General features: G+C 48.2%; 3 protein-coding genes across 8 annotated transcripts in view; 2 read left to right on the forward strand and 1 right to left on the reverse strand.

Moving 5' to 3' along the window:
- Window positions 1–1132, forward strand: part of Zdhhc1 (zinc finger DHHC-type containing 1) — a 25339-nt gene extending 24207 nt beyond the window's left edge. For all 6 annotated transcript variants that reach the window (XM_008839087.3, XM_029566431.1, XM_029566433.1 and 3 more), the window contains 3 exons: window positions 264–357; window positions 494–572; window positions 675–1132. In XM_008839087.3, coding sequence (XP_008837309.1) covers window positions 264–357; window positions 494–572; window positions 675–943 — 442 coding nt within the window. In that variant the 3' untranslated portion in view covers window positions 944–1132. The remainder of the gene's footprint in view (window positions 1–263; window positions 358–493; window positions 573–674) is intronic.
- Window positions 1133–2268: 1136 nt separating this feature from the next.
- Window positions 2269–6135, forward strand: Tppp3 (tubulin polymerization promoting protein family member 3). The gene is made up of 4 exons (XM_008839090.1): window positions 2269–2466; window positions 5017–5210; window positions 5325–5478; window positions 5598–6135. The coding sequence occupies exons 2-4, from the start codon at window positions 5023–5025 to the stop codon at window positions 5784–5786; spliced, it is 531 nt and encodes a 176-aa protein (XP_008837312.1). The 5' UTR covers window positions 2269–2466; window positions 5017–5022; the 3' UTR covers window positions 5787–6135.
- Window positions 6136–9958: 3823 nt separating this feature from the next.
- The window catches only part of Lrrc36 (leucine rich repeat containing 36), a 72883-nt gene continuing 64150 nt past the window's right edge, over window positions 9959–18691 (reverse strand). Inside the window, 4 exon segments of the mRNA XM_017799650.2 lie at window positions 9959–10318; window positions 13088–13202; window positions 16508–16631; window positions 17452–17600. Of these exon segments, the coding sequence (XP_017655139.1) occupies window positions 10102–10318; window positions 13088–13202; window positions 16508–16631; window positions 17452–17600 (605 nt within the window). The 3' untranslated portion in view covers window positions 9959–10101.

The following is an 18691-nucleotide window of genomic DNA, read 5'->3' on the forward strand; positions in this document are numbered from 1 at the left end:
CAGAGTGGGGGATCTCAGTGTGATGCGAAAGGAAAAGAGACGAGGAGAGAGAGAGAGAGAGAGAGAGAGAGAGAGAGAGAGAGAGAGAGAGAGAGAAAGAGAATGAATTGAGAATGAGAGAGCAGGGTCAAAGCATGCTTCTCGGGTTCAGCCAAGCAAGGTCTTGAATGGATCAGTGCCTCTCTGCTTTGCTAGGAAGGCAACCTCCAGCAGGGAGACTCGGGGTTCAGCACCTAGAGTTTGCTCTCCTGCTTTGCCCTCAGCCCTTCCCAGTTTCTTGCCACCCAAGGCCAAGTGGAACCGCCGGGGCCCTCCTCCTCAGACACACTGACTCTGCCTCCGCGGATCCAACCTCAGGTAGGAGGGACTGGACTTGGCCCTTTGCCCAAGAAGAGGGAGATGGAAAAGAAGCCTCCACCCTGATGCGGGCCTCTGCTGCTCTTGGCAAAGTGGGATCTGAGGAAGCGCCCACACACTCCCTCTGTCGTTGCAGAAAAAGAGGAAGCAGCACATGTATAGGTTGCCAAGGTCTGAGGTCTTGGACCGGGAGTCCCCGCTGCCCAGGCTACGGGGTGAGCGCCCCTCACGGATTGGGTCCTGCCAGGTTAGTTCCGGGGGAGGGATAGGTAAGGCTGGAGCAGCCCCTTAGTCTCAAATTCCCCTCCACTATGCAGGGACCCGGACTCCTGGCCACTACTCCAGCTCATCATTCGATTCCACCAGCTCCGGCCTGGTGCATGCCGCTGGCCCTGTAGGCGCCTACGACTCGGCGTCCATGGAAGAGATTCCAGTGGCGCAAACGCGCCTGGGCAGTGCGGCCCTGGGCACCCCCGGCAGCCAGGGCGGAGAGTCTGGCCTGGAGCCACACGGGCATGCGCTTGCGGTCTTCGTGAGCCCAAGCAGTGGCGAGCCGGGGACGCCCCGTGAGGGCGACCTGCCTTAGCTGACACTAGTGGCAGGAGGGCCGAGAGGAAGCAGCCGGCCCAACTCTATGCAACGCCCCATCCTCACAGCACCGAGTGCACTTTAGGGGCCTCTTGGCTGGTGGGATCGGCCTCCCTTACCCACAACTCAGCAATATCTGCCCCACCGGCCCTGATACTCCAATAAACTTTTTTTATGCTTTTGCGGACTTAGAGCTTACTTTCTTTTAAACAAATTTTATATGTATGAGTGTTTTGCCTGTATGTATGTTAAGTGCTATGTCGTGCAATACCAATAGTGGCCAGAAGGGAGCATGAGAGCTTCTGGTGTTACATCAGCTGTGTGGGTGCTGCAAGCCGAACCCGGGGCCTCTGAAGGAGTAGCCAGTGCTTTTAACTGCGGATCCATCTCTGCAGCTCCGAGCGTACTTTCTTAATGACAAGGGCCATGGGCTTATGGAAGCCAGACCATCGCTAGCTCGCCTGGGGACAGGGTAGGTGTTAAGAAAGGCTCTCAGCAGAGCATTTTCAGTGTTGGGGTTAAGTGTTTAACAGGCCTTATGCATGCTAGGCAAGCACTCTACCACTAAGCTACATCTACTCTCCTTCCTCTGGCCTTTCCATTTTTTGTAGTCCAGGTTGGCTTCAAAATTTAAGGTCTCCTGAGTGCTGAGATTATAGGCGTGGGCAACCATGCTCAGCAAAGTTAATAGTATTTGCAGTTGGAGACTGAAGGGGAAGCTGTAGTGGAGCAGAGGCTGTGAGGCCGAGGGGAGGTGGGAATGGAAGGAGACAGCCATCCCGGAGGTCCAGGAGCTGTTTCCTGGCCAGTCATCTCCATCCATGCAACTAGCATTCTGGGGCTAGGCAAGCGTGGTCTCTGTCCGGTCCTCCTCTATTGCTCCAGAATCTGGACCCTATTCGGGAGAACGTGGGACTAGCTGGGGAATGCCACATATTCCATGGCAGGTGTGGTCTTGAGCCAGCTGTAGACTTTGTCACCGAGGGAAAGGATCTTTCTGTTCTTCCTCTTCCCGCTTCAGCTTCTTAAGGATCAGGTTGGCTCTTTGGGAAGCTGTATCTCCCCTGAGGGATGGGGATCCGGCTTGAACTGTCGGGGGCTGTTCTCTCACTGGGGGGCCATGGGAACGTCCCATCTGAGACATCCAGAACTGCCCAGGGCTGCTATCGCGCCCCAGGACCGGGGAGCTGAGGGGGAGGGGTGGGATAAGGCTGTCGCAGCAACTCCGTGGGCCCAAAGCCCAGAGCGCTCAGAGGGCGGGGTCTGGTGGGCGGAGCCAGCGTGACCTTGGTCACTCTCTCGCTGAGACAGCCTGGGGGGTGGGGTGGGGGTGGGACTCATTATCTCTATGGAGACAGAGAAACAGGGGATAATACCGCGGATCCGCCCCAGCTGCAGTCCTGCCCGGGAGCCGGCAGGGAGCGGAGCTGCGGAGCCGCCGGGTCTCCTGCATCTGTCATCTGTTCCTGTGTCCTGTCTATCCGAAGGCACGCTGCAGGAGCAGCCACGAGATAGAAGCCGGTAGGAGAACTGGACACCGACCACCTAAATCAATATCCTGTACAGAAAGGGGTGGGTGGGAGCGCCTGTAAGGGGTCCCAACCCCGGATGGTACTGAGCTGAGGATACCGGCTGAGCAGCCCAGCCCTGGCCCCAAGTGTTCCTCCACCGCACAGCCCCCACCTCCTTGCTCAGCTGATTGATGACTACAGCTGTCCCAGCAGTAGCTGACGGGTGGATTCAGTTCAGGAGCTTGGCTATTCCATCGAAGGTCTGTAGACCCCAGAGCTTCTTGCTTATGATTCTGCTCCACCTGAACAGCCCTGAGATGACCAAAAATCCATCTTCCCACAGAACAGGAGTGAGCACCAGTTACAGGATCTTTCCAGTTCCTTGAAACAAGTATCCTGTGGCTCCTCTGGACATAGTTACCCTTGATGAGCCAAGTTCAGGGCTTTGGGTCCCTGTTTGGAGACTGCACCTTGGGAGAAGCACAGGAAAGTGCAGTACCCCTTTGGGCTATGGTCCCACAGAGGCCTCTTCAATGTGGGATTGCTGGGTGCTCATAGTCCTAGAACTGCAACTTACAAGTGGGCAGGTGTGGCCACTGGGAAGCGGCTTTCAGTGTCAAGGCCAATGGTAATGGAAGAGGAGGAAGCTGAGCAGGGATTCAGGTTGTGGTCGTTGGAGGCTTTGTTTTTTTTTTTTTTTTTAAATAAGAGGCAGAGAGCTAAAGATGGTGGCTGAGGATGAGGGTGTGGTCAGGAGGCTGCAGTGGATGTGATGGTGGTATATCTTAACATGGTAGAGGGGAATATGGAAATGTCACTGTGGGTGAGACACTGAGGGACTTTAAAGCAGGGCTCTAGGTATGCAGATAAGGGGGGTGCTAAGGGTGTTAGAAAGCTGCAGTGAAAGTGCATGGTCAGGGGTTTTTCAACATCTTGCTTGGGAGTATGGAAATGCCAATGTTTAGATTGGACACTGTGGGGTGGTTTAGAGTAGGGTTATGTCAGGAGCTGTAGGTCTATGAATAACTAGGGATGCTAAGGGTATGTTCAGGGGGCCTTGATAAGGGCTGTGGGTACAGAATCAGGTTGGTGAGTGTGGTGGGTCTCTTCAGGATGTGGATGAGGAGGATACAGAATTTGGGCTGCAGGTGTGGTACAGGGCTTGATCAGTAGAGGGAGTTTCAGAGTGGAGCTAAGGGTGTGGTCAGGGGACTGCAGAGGAGGGCTGAGGGTGTGGTCAGGGGATTGCAGTGCTTGGTTTTGGGTGTGGGGAACGCTTTAGCACAGAACTGAGGGTATACTGGGGAGGTTTCAGTGCAGTCCTGTTATTGTCTGTGTGGGGATGGAAGTGGAGAAAAGGGTCAGACCCAGGACTGAGAGTGTAGATGGTGGTGGGGTCACAGTGCAGGGCTGTGGGTGTGCTCAGGGGTACAAGGCTGAGGGTGTGGAGGGCCAGAGCTTAGTGCATATGAGCTATGGGAATGTGAACTGGCATGGCCATGCTCAGGGTGTGGTGAGGGACCTCAATGGAGGCCTGAAGTATAGACAAGGGGATGTGTGCATCAATGGAGGATCACAACACTAATCTCACGGTCCCACTAGCAGCATGGAGGAGTTTGAGGAGCTAGTTATTCTACAAGCCTTCACCTAAGGTGCCTTCAATCTCCCTTGTCCTAAACTCCACAAACTGGGAGCTACAGCTCCAATCAGTGGCAAGTGGCCAGGAAGCCACGGTTGCGCCTTAGGCTTAGGGAGTGCTGGCATGCCCCACCTGTGGGCCCCTGCTTCCCAACCCAGCCCAGCCCAGCAGCACTGGGAGCTTCTCCCTGAGCTGCCCTGACACCATCCTACCCTTAGCAACACTCTCCAAGCAGCACCACCCTCCCTTAGCAACTGTCTCCAGGCTTCACAAACTGTGGCCAGGCCAGCCCCAAGTTCCCGCTCCCTTCATGTTTTTGTTTAACAGCAAATAGTAACAAGGCCTGGGCTGGGCCAGCTGCACCCCTGCCTAGGGCATGCACTGCTGCCCTTGTTTCTGCTCCCTTGTCAGGCCTGGGCTGTGCTGGGCCTCACTGGGTCTTTATGACCCCTAGAGAAACACTGTCCTCACTAAATACCTGTCCAACCAGCAGTCTGGCCTGGCACTGACCAAGCTTGGCATGGAGCTTCCTGGGAGGGGGGTGCTGCTTCTCTGCCCCCTCTTACTTCCACACAAGCAGGCCTTGTGCCAAAGACAGACAAAGCCATGGCCCCAGCTGTTGCCTTCACAGTCTTTCTGGACAGTGCCATTCTGTTCTCAGTGTAGTGTGGGCATCATGATTTCATCTTCTGAGCCCTACGGAGTGCCAGGGTTGGCACTGAGCAATGAGACCTTTCTGCTCATGGTTCTTCCTCAGGGCTCTGGGGTCCAGGCAGGCACTGAGTTCTGACCCCTCTCCCCAGGCAACCCAGTCCTGACTCTGAGGGTCTGTTACAGAAATGTTTTGAGGTGGCGGTAGGGATGTTCTGGCCCTGGGGGTGGGCAGCTTGGCTGGGAGATGACTGAGGTGCATCCCCACAGGGTGGCATGGCAGCGAGCACTGATGTAGCTGGGCTGGAGGAGAGCTTCCGCAAGTTTGCCATCCATGGTGACCCCAAGGCCAGCGGGCAAGAGATGAACGGCAAGAACTGGGCCAAGCTGTGTAAAGACTGCAAGGTGGCTGATGGAAAGGCTGTGACGGGAACAGATGTTGACATCGTCTTCTCCAAAGTCAAGTGAGCCCTGGGTAGCCCCTGCCTCTCATGATCCCAGAAGTTGGGGAGTTGGGGGCTGGAATCAGGGAGGACACCAGAAGGGGGAACCCTCATGGTGGACATGGTTGCTGGCAGGGCGAAGTCTGCTCGGGTCATCAACTATGAGGAGTTCAAGAAGGCTTTGGAAGAGCTGGCAGCCAAGCGGTTCAAGGGGAAAAGCAAGGAAGAGGCCTTTGAGGCCATCTGCCAGCTGGTGGCAGGCAAGGAACCAGCCAATTTGGGTGTCACTGTAAGTATTCTGCTAGTCTCTGGTGGCCACTGAGGGGATGTAGGGAATCTCAGTTGAGGGTGGGAATGGGCCCTTCAGGCTCCCTCTCAAGTGTCCTTGGGGGAACTCTGTCCAAACAGAAAGCAAAAACAGGGGGTGCTGTGGACCGACTGACTGACACCAGTAAGTACACGGGTTCCCACAAAGAGCGCTTTGATGAGAGTGGCAAGGGCAAGGGCATTGCTGGACGGCAGGACATCCTGGACGACAGTGGTTATGTGAGTGCCTACAAGAACGCCGGTACCTATGATGCCAAGGTGAAGAAGTGAGATCTGGGAAGCCCCCAGTGAGGCTGCCCCCACTGGAGTTTCGGGCCTGGGTTGAAGGGGCACATGGAGCAAGAAAGCCTGGTCCCCTCCCTGCTGGACCTGCCACTTAAAGCTTCCTGCCCAGTCCCATGGGGCCATCCCACCAGGCCTCTGACCCAGACTGCTGTGTCCCTTTTTCCTTTCTTGTCTCCCCGACTTCTGTCTTGGAGTCTGTGCCTATAGCATCACCATCCCACCCTGGTCCTGGGCATGGCTGACCCCTGCCTGCTTGCCTCATATTTAAGCTGCTGCTCTGGCCAAGTGCCTAATTCTTACCCAGACCTCAATAAAGACACCTTTTGTACCAGTATGGCCTGACTGGGTCTGTGGCGATGGGGTCATGGCATTCACACCTCAGTATCATCACCCTCTTGTATACACACTCTGCCAGGCACTCCCATCCCATTGGCAGCCCGGCCCAGAAAGAGATGTGATTCTCTTCCATTAGTGAGTCTCTTACATTAGTGCAGAGCAGAGCCAGACCTTCTGAAAGGGCCCTTAGGGAAATGCAAAGCTTTTTACTGGGCCCTGTCCCTGAGAGTGCTGGTATCACAGCCTGTAGCTCTGTAGCTGGGGCCTCAATCTGCAGACTTGGTCCTGAACATTTGCACAGCAGAAGGAAGGATGAGACAGCAGACTTGGCCTGGACCAAGGCTTGGCAGAGGTCCAGTGCCAGACCTCAGCACTATGACTGCCAACAGGGGCTACTAGGGCAAGTCATTTTGGGCCCTAGTCTAGAATCTCAGAAAATTCAGGGCTAGGAGGAACCTTAGAAAAGTGAACAATTGACTCCCTAATTTTATGGATGAGGAAACTGTGACCCAGGGAAAGAAAAGGTTTCTTCAGATGAGGCCAGGCCCCTTCTAGCACAGCAAGCCCTAACACCATTTCTGAAAAATGGGGGCTAATGGCCAGTGATGGGCCTAGTGTCCCTCAGTGATGGGCCTCTGACTGATTTCCTCCCATCTGTTCACCATCCTGCTGGGAAGGGCAATCCCTTTCACATCATCTGTTCTCCAAAGGCCTGGGTATTGGGTCAGAGTTGTTCCCAAGCACATGTTTTGTGACGAACCCTCCTTCCTTCCTACGGCAACAAGGAGGCTGGTGGAACTCAGGGCCTGTCCATAAGACAGCTCCCAAAATGTTCCAGGAGGACTCAAATGTTCATGTTCGGCAATACCTCTGTTTTGACCCAGGCACAGGTGAAGAAATGCAATTGTATATCCCTTCATCCCACAGGCTGTTCTGGGATGTTCTTCCAAGATTGAGCTTAAGCCCAACCACTCAGGAATGAGAGGTCCAGAGGAATAGTGTAGCTTGGACAGGCTCGGACAGGGTCAGAGAAGGTCGGGTGGGAAGCAGAAGGCACAGGTTGGCTCCTGCCTCAGCAGAGCCTTGCCCTCCTGTTTCTGGAGGCTGGCTCTTCACTGTGCTGCCCCTGTCCTCTCAAACTACCCTGGAAAGTTCCAGTTTCCCCCACCAGCTGGCAGTAGAGAGGTGGTCCCGCCCCCTAGCCTGGGAAATGTTTGAACTGCAAGTTTTACCTCAGTGACCATACCTCAGTGGGAAACCTAAACTCTTCTTGCTCCACTTACTGAAAGATCTTCATGACAATTGGGTTCCCTATGTCCAAACCTGGCCTCACTCTCAGCTACTGAGCTACAGGGGAAAGGTATGTGTTGGGGGCAAGCGGAGAGCCTGTCCATTTCTGTCACTGGTGGGATGGCTTGAAGGAACAGAGAGAAAGAGAGCTGGCTGACCCCCAAACTTCACCTGGTAGGAATAAAATTTCCTGTTCTTAAATTCTCCCTGCTCAGAAGAAGCTCAAGGCCCAATTAGGGCCAGGAATACTCCTCATTGATGAAAACCTTAGATACCATTTCTAGCAAGGCTAGGCTGACAAGGAAGGGAGGTTAGGATCTGGGGATGCAGCATTAAATCCCTCTGTGTAGCAGGGAAGTCCAGGCCTCTCAGGGTGGCCCTGCCCCTCCCTCTGGGCCGAGAACCTTCCTGAGGATCATCTGCATACCAGATTTGCTTTCTTCTCTCTCAGTAGTGCAGGCCTCTGAGTGAGGATCCTCTCTACTTGTTTTTCATTTGCTCTAGGGGTTTTCTGTCTTCCATGTTGGGTCCTTTTATCCCCTCACGGTGACAACTATGGCCTTTCCTTTGACATTGCAACTCCTACCCCTGTTCCCAGAACTACATGCTATACAAGGAAAAATCAGAATCTGAAATAACCTCCCTAGGAGTGCCTAGCAGCCCAAAGAGTTGCTGGCCTGAGGTAGGGCCAGCCACTTTCTGTGACAAAGGGAAACAGCAAGGAAAGTAGCTTGTTCTGTTAGGCTCCTAGCCTCTCTTTAGCAGAGCCCTGAGCAGATTCTGGGCTTCCACCATTAGATTGTCACACTGGAGGCAGGAAGGGGTGGGGTGGTAGAAAGAAGTATGGTATTTTCCCTGATGGCCTGCCCAGTAGATGGGCTGTACCCTGGGTTGGGTTCCTAAAATGTGAGAACTCAGTGCTGACTGAGGCCCAACTCTCCTTTCTAGGAGAGGCTTTGGCTCTATGAAGATGTCTCAATGGGACAAGGAGGCTGGGAAAATGGCTCCCTTGGAGCACGCAGTTCAAAGAAACTCATGACTCCTCCAGATGCCACATAAAACCCAGAGGTCTGAAGATTTACTTATAATTCAGAAGTGTAGGGTCTTCATGTCTGTAGTATGGGAACTTCCCTGTACAGCATTTGAGTCAGGGACACACATGAGTGTCTGATTCCCTTGTCTTCCTTCTAGACATGGCCCTAGAGGTGAAGGGAAGTGTATGACGTTGACGGTGTTTTGCTCTCTGCCAACACTAGCTGCCCTGGAAAAAGCTGACATAAAAACAGACTTAGAACTCCTCACAGTCTTTCCCCACTGAGATCCAAGATGCCTTATCAATCAGAATCGAAGAATATATGGTCTTTATGTATAAAAGGTGCTGAGGCCAGGCTGGCACACTAGCAAGCTGCATCTTAGGTGGGCCTGCCTCTGCCCCCTCTGCTGTCTGGCTTCTCTGTGGCCCCATGCTGCACCACACTACCATCAACCCATTCTCCTCACATAGGAAGCCCCTCAAATGCAAGCCCCCCACTCTCTGTCCCCTGGAAAAATCTGCAAGGAGCCAAGCCCCTGCTGCCCTCTGAGCCCCTCAGTTTGAGATGCGATGGCACTACCCTTCGTGCATGTGCACTGCTGCTTTTTTCTAGTAGCTTCTCCATCGTTCTCACCCTTGACCCTCTGTTTTGCCTGGTAACCTGCTTATTCTCAGGTCGCTGTTGACTGTCCTCTGGAGACATTTTCCTGACATCCCATTTCTCAGACTAGGATTGATCTCCTGTCATAGACTCTCATGGCAGCACCACGGCACACCTCTGTCCCTGCTCCATGACCCCTCGGGGGCCACCATACTCTGTACTCCTAGCCTAGAGGGCTCTGCAGCTGTCTCCCTGCTCTAACCTGCCAGCTCTACTGCACACTAAGGCCTCACTGGAGCTTTCCCCACATGAACATTCCTCTCTTTCTCTCTTCCTACACACACACACACACACACACACGCACACACACACGCACGCACGCACGCACGCGTGCGCATAGGCTTGCATAGACACAGACACACAGCACACAGGCAAGAATGCATGGGCACACACAAACAAATGCACACAGACATATAGACTCATGCGCACACAGGCACACACAGGTATGAACACACACAAGTATACATAGCTTCTCTTCAGAGCTCTTGTTTCGACCTACTTGGTATAGCTGCAAGCTCTGAGTCTGTGTTCTTCTCACTAAGCTGTGGGCTACTCCAGGGCAGACACCAGATGCTGTCACCTTTTCAATGTGGCAGGAGGAAACTTCAGACACGTTTGGTGAATCAATACAGAGTCTCTGCAATTTCTTCAAACACAAAAGACATTGGATAGATGCTCTTTTGTAACTTTCTACCACACAGTCTCAAATGATACTGTGGAAAGTGTGTACTTTTTTTTCCTTTTTGACATTTTCAATCAAATGATTCTATGTGATATGTCTAGGACTAAGTGCCAACAATTTCTGTAGGCAGAAGGAAAGAATGATCAAATGGGAGGAGCTAAGTGGGAAAATAAAAAGAGGGACAATACAGGAAAGCAATTAGAATGTTTTTTCTTAATGTCTGGGGGTAGACACTACCACACCACACTGGCAAGGGCACCGAGAGCCCTCCTGGGTGATGGAGGTAGCAGCGCTAGCTTCATGTAGGCTCAGGGGCAGCTTTGGAGACACTCTGTATTAGATACCGACCGGTGTCGTGTGTCACTGGTGAGGAGGAAGACAGCGAGCTTTTCCCAAAGGGCGATGATCTCCCCAAATGAGGACTCCTCTCAGGAGGCAGGAGCGACTTCCTGGAATAACCTTTCTGCTCTTTATTCAGCTGTTGCAGCAGATACTCATTAGTTACCACCAGGGACCTGATGCCCAGGGGAGGGGAAAAGGGAGTCATGAAATCACAGCAAAGCCATACCATTTAAGTCTGAGATGGTTACTAGAGACAAATGCATAATGAAGTAACATCTTTCAACAGAAATGTCTCATTTGACTGGGCTATTTTAAAAGGAGACCCACAGTTTCTTTGGTACAGAACATTTAATTGTGTTCCAGACTGACTAAAGCTATGTTTCACATTGTGTAGAGCGGTTTTCTTTCCGAAGCACTTTCATGATGAGGTAAGTAAAGTACTCGGACATTGGCTTCCTTTCCTTCCCCCAGATCCCAGCTTCTTCTAATAGCCTGGCTCTGCAGCTAACTAGCGGTACAAGCCGGGACTGCCTTCTTGGACTGTATTATTACCACACAGTGTTGTGCCATCCGTGCACTGGCACAAGAATGGTGCACATACAATGCTATTAATTAAGCACTATTTTGTTTGTTTTTCTAGGGGGTCTGGTGCTGGAAATCAAACCCAGGGTCTCATATTTGTTATGTGCACTACTGCTGAACCAGACCTACAGCCCCCGGTACTTTTTTTTTTTTTTTTTTTTGGTCTTTTTGAGACAGGGTCTCCCTGTAGTCCCAGCTGGCCTAGAACTCACCATGTAGAGCAGGCTGGCCTTGAACTCAGAGAGATCTGCCTGCCTCTGCTTCCCAAGTACAAGACCCCAGTATTTTTAGCAGTCAAATACTGTTAAATCTAAATGAGTATCAATAGAGTAATAATTAAATGAATGGTGCAACCACACAGTGGAGTATTATGCAGCTAAAAAAAAGGATTGAAAACTAAATCTATAGACCATTGTGAACTTATTTCCAAAATGCTGGGTGAATGAGATGACTCAGTGGGTAAAGGTGTGTGTAGCCAGGTGTGAGGACCTGAGTTTGATCCCTGGGATCCACATGGTAGAAGAGAACAAGCCCATAAGCTCTCTCTCTCTCTCTCTCTCTCTCTCTCTCTCTCACACACACACACACACACAAACACACACTCAAACACAAATAATAAATGTAATAAAAAAGTTAAAGAGGCATTTTTCAGCCAGGTGGCGCACACCTTTAGTCCCAGCACTCAGGAGGCAGAGGCAGGCAGATCTCTGTGAGTTCAAGGCCAGCCTGGTCCACATAGTGAGTTCCAGGACAGCTGGGGCTACAAGGAGACCCTATCTCAAAAAGACCAAAAAAAAAAAAAGTTAAAGAGGCATTTTTCTTCTTTTATGTAATGAAGAGGAACACACATATGTACCCAACATCTGTAATAAAAGGCTAGTGAGAGGGAAGGAAAGGATAGAGGAGACAGGAAACAGAGCTAGAGATTTCTGAATTTATCTTATAGATTTGACTTTGGGGTGATATAAATATTTCACAAAACTATGCAAAGAAGATAAACCAAAATATTTCCCTAAGAATCAAAAGAAAAATGAAACAAATGAGTCTGTATGCTGAGTGAGTGGTTTAAGAACACAAAATTGACTCAAGTTAATCTAAGATATAGGATTTTGATGACTCATCCCTTGAAAGAGATTCTAGTGTTCATAGAGTATGGTCCCTAGACCACCAGCCACAGTACAACCTGGAAATATCAGAAATGCAAATTCTCAGGTCCCAACCTGAGAGCCCAGCAATCTGCATTTCGACAAACCCTCCTGTAATTCTGATGCACACCTAGGTTTGAGAACCATGATTTTATACTATTCCCTTTAGTTTGTGAAGCTTGAAATAATTATAATGAAAACGGTTTTCCATTGTTGTTTTTTTTTTGTTTGTTTGTTTTGTTGAGATAGTCTCAGGTAGTCCAGGCTAGCCTTAAACTCTCTATGTAGCCAAGGCTGGCCTTGAAGTGCTGATCCTTCTACCACCACCTCTCAAGTGCTGGGATTATAGGCATGTGCCACCATGCCCATCTGAAATTTTGTTTTGTTTTATTTTTTTTTATTTATTTATTTTTGGTCTTTTTTTTTTAGACAGGGTCTCCTTGTAGCCCCAGCTGGTAGACCAGGCTGGCCTTGAACTCACAGAGATCCACCTGCTTCTGCCTCCCGAGTGCTGAGATTAAAGGCATGCACCACCATGCCCGGCTTTATTTTTTTTAAAGCCATCCAGAAAGGATCTAGGTCTGATCCTCTGATTGTAACACTACTTCACTGAAAAGCAGTGAAGTTTTGGTTTGAAAGTAGGGGGTTTGCTGTTTGTATTTAAACATCATCAAAACTCTTAGTAGAGGTGGACTGGCAAGTCAGCATTTCAGGAGCTTCCCTAGAACTGCCAATGGCTTTGAGGCCATCCTCCCCCGCCCCTCCCTCAGTCCCCATGTCTGCATATTGAGGGTGCTCATCTATGAAGAGGCTTCTACTATGGAGTACTCCAGATTCTTTCCTTATCACTGTGTACTGAGTGCACTTGATGAGTTTTCTGTGACCAATAGCAAGCAGGCATTTTCCAGAGGAGCCAGATGGCCGATTTGAAAGGTATATAATGACCCAAACAGTTGGCTGACACAAGAGTCCTACAGTTGGTGAAAAACTAATTATTGAGTTGTTGCAACCCACAAATGCCAGCAAAGAAGAGTTGTCCCCAAGCAGTCCTGAAAGCAGTCCTCTGATTCCTGAGTTAACTGGCTAAGTTCAGGAGATTTTATATGCAGACTGTACTAATTTACATAGAATATCGATATTGGTTTCCAAGAAAAGTAGAGGAGATTACAGGGAAGTAAGCAATGCTCTCCCACGCTAGCTAAACAGACCTCCTACCTCTGACTTTCATGGAGAAGAGCAACTGTCTCCTCCAGTTTTTTCAGCTGTGCGAGCTCCTGGTTCAGGCAAGCCACTTGCACAGTCAGCTGGTGGTTTTTGCGCAGAAGATCATCTACAAAGGGTACAGCAGTCAGAGGTGAGTAAGATTCCAAGCTCAAAAGTGAACATCCTGAGAACTGGGACCCCTGGCACTCACTCCACATGCCATTCACCATTCCCTCCCTTGGAGACAGGAGTTGTGTGACAAGAATATGGGATTTGACAACAGTTTTAAATTTGAATTCAGTCACATTCTATTGCACATATTAATTCAAATTTCTGAGTTTCACTAGAGCTGATGAACCTGGCCCACAGCCACCACTATGAGGATTCAGTGAGACACCTGTCCTCACTTGTGTACACAGTAAACAAATATTAGGTCTTCTGTATTCTCCATTTTAGTTTGGAAACGTGTCTTTTTTTCCTGCATAGTTTGTGAAAACATGTAGAACTGTGTCAGGCACACAGAAATAACTCAGCGATGGCTTGCAAAAATGGAATTTGTGGTAAAGCAGTCATACCTGCCTCTCCAAATGTGTTAACGCTGCTTGCGGTCATGAGGTATGTAAAAGCACAGGGACTCTGGTCTTAAAGGAGCCAGTCTTCCAGAGTAATGCTTCTTAAATGTTAATATGCTTACCAATCACCTGGGGATCTTGTAAAAAATAGATTGATTCAGTAGGTCTATGGAGAGGCCCAATATTCTTGTCTAACAAGCTCCCAGGTAATGCTAACGTGGACCACATTTTGAGTAGCAAGTTCTGGAAGGTGGATAACAGGACTGCCACCACTGTACTCATCACCAGTATGCCAAAATGTGGAACCAGGCCTTATGGTTGATTGAAAGGATTATTTTCAAAGTAGATAAGTAGAGACTGATGTTTTGATTATCTGGGCTTGCGAATATCAGATGGTGCTAAGTTTAACAATGGAAGTTCAGTGCTTCCAGGTGTGGTGGCACAGTCCTTTAACCCATGCACTCAGGAGGCAGAGGCAGGTGAATCTCTGTGAGTTCAAAGCTGGCCTTGTCTAGATAATGAGTTCCAGGCCTATCAGGCCTACACAGTGAGACCCTGTTTCAAAAAAAGAAAAGAAAAGAAGAGAAAAATGCATGCACCACCATGCCCAGTGAGTCACCAAACGAAATTTCTCATATCAATCTGAGTACTTCTGTTTGTTTAGGGAAGCTGAGCTAAAGGTTTAAAGTTGAGGTTGGACTTTAAAAATACAGGGCTAACTTATGAATGAAGTAACAAGATTTACATGGGGTATTATTTTTCACTTATCACAACGGCAAAATTTTAAAAAAAATATTCAGTATTTGCAAAGGTGGAGTAAGAAGGGTATTCAAGTACACTGCTGGTGTGATTTTAAATCAAAACCACCTTTCTGGGGCTAAAGAGATGGCTCAGCAGTTAAGAGCACTTACTACTCTTACAGAGAACCTGGGATTGGTACCCACCACCAACATGGCAGCTAACAACTGGCTATAACTCTAATTCCAGGGGTTCCAACACACTCTTCTGGCTTCCATGCACACTGCATGAATATGGTACACATGTACACATGTAAACAAAATACTCGTACATATTAAACAAAAACAAATCTTAAAAAAAAACCCTCCACATTTCTTGGGAGAGATTTAGCAATGTGTAAAAAACTCCTCAAAAATGTCCATATCCAAAGTCTGGCATGGTGGTTCAGGCCTTTAATCCTAGCACTTGGAAGGCAGAGGCAGGCAGATCTTTGTGAATTTGAGGCCAGCCTGGTCTACATAGGGAGTTCCAGGTCAGCTGAGGCTACAGGGAGACGCTGTCTCAAAAAGACAAAAAAAATGTCCATATCCTTTGATTTATATTTCCAAGATCATCTCCTAGGAAGATAGTCTGAAATGCACACAAAGATTTGTGCATATGGACATGGATAGCATTGTCTGTGATAGTAGACACATCTGGATTCTCAGCTCCATCACAAGGGAAGAAAGGGGATCTCAGAGAAGGGTTTTCATTCCAGGGTTTCTTCTACCTTAGATCTTTCTTTTGACTACTTGGAAGCTCTTTAAAATTATTTACATTCTATGTCATTATAGCTATACAACTACTATTATAATTAATGGCAGATTTATACATAATAAATATTAGAAACAACTATAGAGACAGATAAGTGTGGTCTACTCATGCAACATTGTAGAAGTTACATGTGCCATTGAATTAATAACATTAAGATGTAGAAATAGAGGCAGTGCGTGATGTTGCAAGCCTTTGATCTTAGCACTCAGGAGGCAGAGGCAAACGGACCTCTGTGAGTTCGAGGCCAGCCTGGTCTACAGAGTGAGTTCCAGACTAGCTAGGGCTGTAGGGAGACCCTGTCTCAAAGAGACAAAAAGAAAAAAAAAGGAAGATGTAGAACGAGGTCTGTGGTCACTAGGGTCAAACCTAAAATGGTATATTTTGTTGTATATAAATTCTCTTTAAAACTGAGGGCATAATGTAAAATTTTTAATTGAATATCTATTATATGGAGATAGAGATAGAAGGAAATAGAAATATTGGTGGCAGTCATTGCTGGATCACAGAGTCACATTTTCCTTATATTTTTCAAATTTTCTATAGAAAACACTGTTTTCTTGCTGTAATCCCCAAAAGTAGTGCCATTCTTTTTTTTTTTTTTTTTTTTTTTTTTTTTTTTTTTTTTTTCTTTTTTGGAGATAGGGTCTCCCTGTAGCCCGAGCTGGCCTGGAACTTACTATGTAGACCAGGCTGACCTTGAACTCACAGAGATCTACCTGCCTCTGCCTCCCGAGTGCTGGGATTAAAGGCATGTGTCACCATGCCCAGCCTAGCAGTGCCATTCTAAAAACATTATTCTCATACATGTTTTATGTGGGCACAGAGAATTACATGGCAACTCAAAGACACCTACCTGCTTTACAATTCTCTGAAGCAGAAGTTGGGGATGCAGCTCAATTAGAAAAGTTGCATGCTTGAGGCCCTGGGTTAGATCCCCAGCACCACAAAATAAATAAATAAATAAATAAATAAATAAATAAATAAATAAATATAAGTAACTCTGAGGTAAGAGTATCACTTCCATCAGTCCAAGGGGAAGTAATGGTCAAAGAAAGCCAAAGGCAGCCACTAGAGCTTTGGCTGATGAAACTGATTAAAGAGGTCTTTTTGGGGGGGGGGATCTTTTTGAGACAGAGTCTCCTGGTAGCCCCAGCTGTCCTGGAACTCACTATGTAGATCAGGCTGGCCTTGAACTCACAGAGATCCACCTGCCTCTGCCTCCCGAGTGCTGGGATTAAAGGCATGTGCCACCATGCCAGGCCTAAAGAGGTCTTTTACAAACAATTATCTTGGGAAATCCCTTACTTACCGTGTGTATGGGATGGGTGCCCACTAACAATCGAGGTGGCAGCACCTTCCTCCAACTGCTGAATTTTTTCTGACAAAATGAGGTTTTCCTCCAGCACTCTAACCAGTTTTTGCTTCAAACTTTCCTTTAGATCAGAAAAAAAAATACACCAACACATTAAGAATCTAAAATCCTGGCTAGTACCCTTTAGAGGACTAGAGACTGTGATTTTTTCACTAGAAATTTAATTCGTGGGTAAACAGAGTTCAAATGCAGCATCCAAATTTATCACATGGAGTCTCAAACTTTGTTGTAGGCTATCCACAACCCTTGCTATGTGAAAAGGGGCTAGCTAGCATTCTGAGTCATCATCAGTCTAAAGTTTTTAGGGCTGCACATAGTGTCTGAAAATGCTCTGAAGCGCAGAACTGAGAAAAACTGGGATATGAATCCTTCTTCCTCTTGTAGAACCAGCTAGTGCTCAAACACCCCTGGTCCATGCTCTTTGCTCCAGAAGGGAGAAAACATGGTCTTTGTTTTCCATCATGACCTTCAACATTGAGCCAAGACGTTTTCACTCCAGGATTTTTGCAACACACACACACACACACACACACACACACACACACACACACACACACACACACACACACACCCGCTTCCAAGGCAAGTCTTTCTGTAGGACTTTTAGCTTTGGGATAGGCTGCACGTTCATCCATGTCAAGTCTTTCTTTAGGACTTTTAGATTTGGGCTAGGATGAAGGTTCATTCCTGCAGAACATTCCCGTTGTCCCCATTCTAACAAGTTTCGTATTTCTGATTTGTTCAGCCCAGCTTTTTCCTATTTTGGTTCTGGAGGGTCTCAGCGTTCACAGTGGTGATGATCTCTGGGGCCCAGGGCTGTTCAGGCCTGCTGTTCTGTCGTTTCTAGTTAAGAGTAGGAGAGGAAGATGAGGAAGCCATACCACGTCGTTAGGGACCAGCTGCCCTGCCTCCTTCAGTTCCTTCTCCCTCCACCGGAAGGCTTTTGCTGCCTTGTCCTCAGGCTGCCAGCAACACCGCTGCTGAGGAGGCGCAGGCACGACCAAAGACAGGAGCAAATCTCTGGCAGGACCTGCCAAAAATCCAGGTTTGGGTACATGGGCCAATCTTGAAAACTGAAGCACAGAATTCCAAATCAACAATCTAATGAGCTCCTTTTTACAGGAATTTCGGAAGTGTACAGCACCACTGCCCTACTTGATGAACTAGTCTGGACTTACCGCTTAGTGGCTCCAGAGGATAATTTTCTATAAAATAGCAACCTTGGGTGAACACGGAAAGGAAGGCTATGATTCTTCCCCTCTATGTCCCTGTAGAATTTTTATTAAAAACGTTTCCCCTCTATGTCCCTTTAGGATTTTTTTTTAATTTTTAAAATGTATTATTTTTATGTGTATGTATTGCCTGCATGTAGGTAAGTCCACCCGTGTTGTGCAGTGCGCTTGGAGGACAGAAGAGGCTGTTGGATCCCCTGGAACTGGAGTTTCAGATAGTTGTCAGCTATAGGTGCTGGGATTCAAAGCTGGGTCTTCTGCAAGAACAACCAGTGTTCTTAACTGCTGAGCCATCTTTCCAGCCCTGTCCCTTTAGGATTTTTAAAAATGTTTTTATAGCACATATTAATTATGTACAGTAGTGATCTTATGACATCTACATAAAACGTTTTGATTATATTTACATATTCCCCATTCCCTCTTGTCCTCCTCCATAAAATTTTTTAAATCAAAAATTTATTTTGTAATGCTAGATGAACCCAGGGTCTTGTGCGAGCTGAATGGTGTTCTACCGCTGAGCTATAACGTCAGCCCTTAAAAAGTAAAAGTAAAACTTTTTTCCCAGCCCAAACAATTTTCAACTTTCTACAACAACTTAAGCACATGGAGCCAATATTTGTAAAATTGTTTTCCCTCATGTTTCTAAAAATGAATCCTCCAAAGAGTACAGGCACTGGGGCTGGAGAGATGGCTCAGCAGTTAAGAACACTGGTTGTTCTTTCAGAAGACCGGGTTCGAATCGCAGCACCCACATGGCAGCTAACAACTGTCTGTAGCTCCAGTCCCAGGGGATCTGACAGCCTCTTCTGACCTCTGTGGCATTGCACGAAACGGGTGCACTTACCTACATGCAGGCAATACATGCATACACATAAAATAAAAAAATAGG

The sequence above is a fragment of the Nannospalax galili genome, unplaced genomic scaffold (assembly GCF_000622305.1).
Source record: "Nannospalax galili isolate Female #2095 unplaced genomic scaffold, S.galili_v1.0 scaffold799, whole genome shotgun sequence".
In the NCBI taxonomy this organism is placed as follows: Eukaryota; Metazoa; Chordata; class Mammalia; order Rodentia; family Spalacidae; genus Nannospalax; species Nannospalax galili.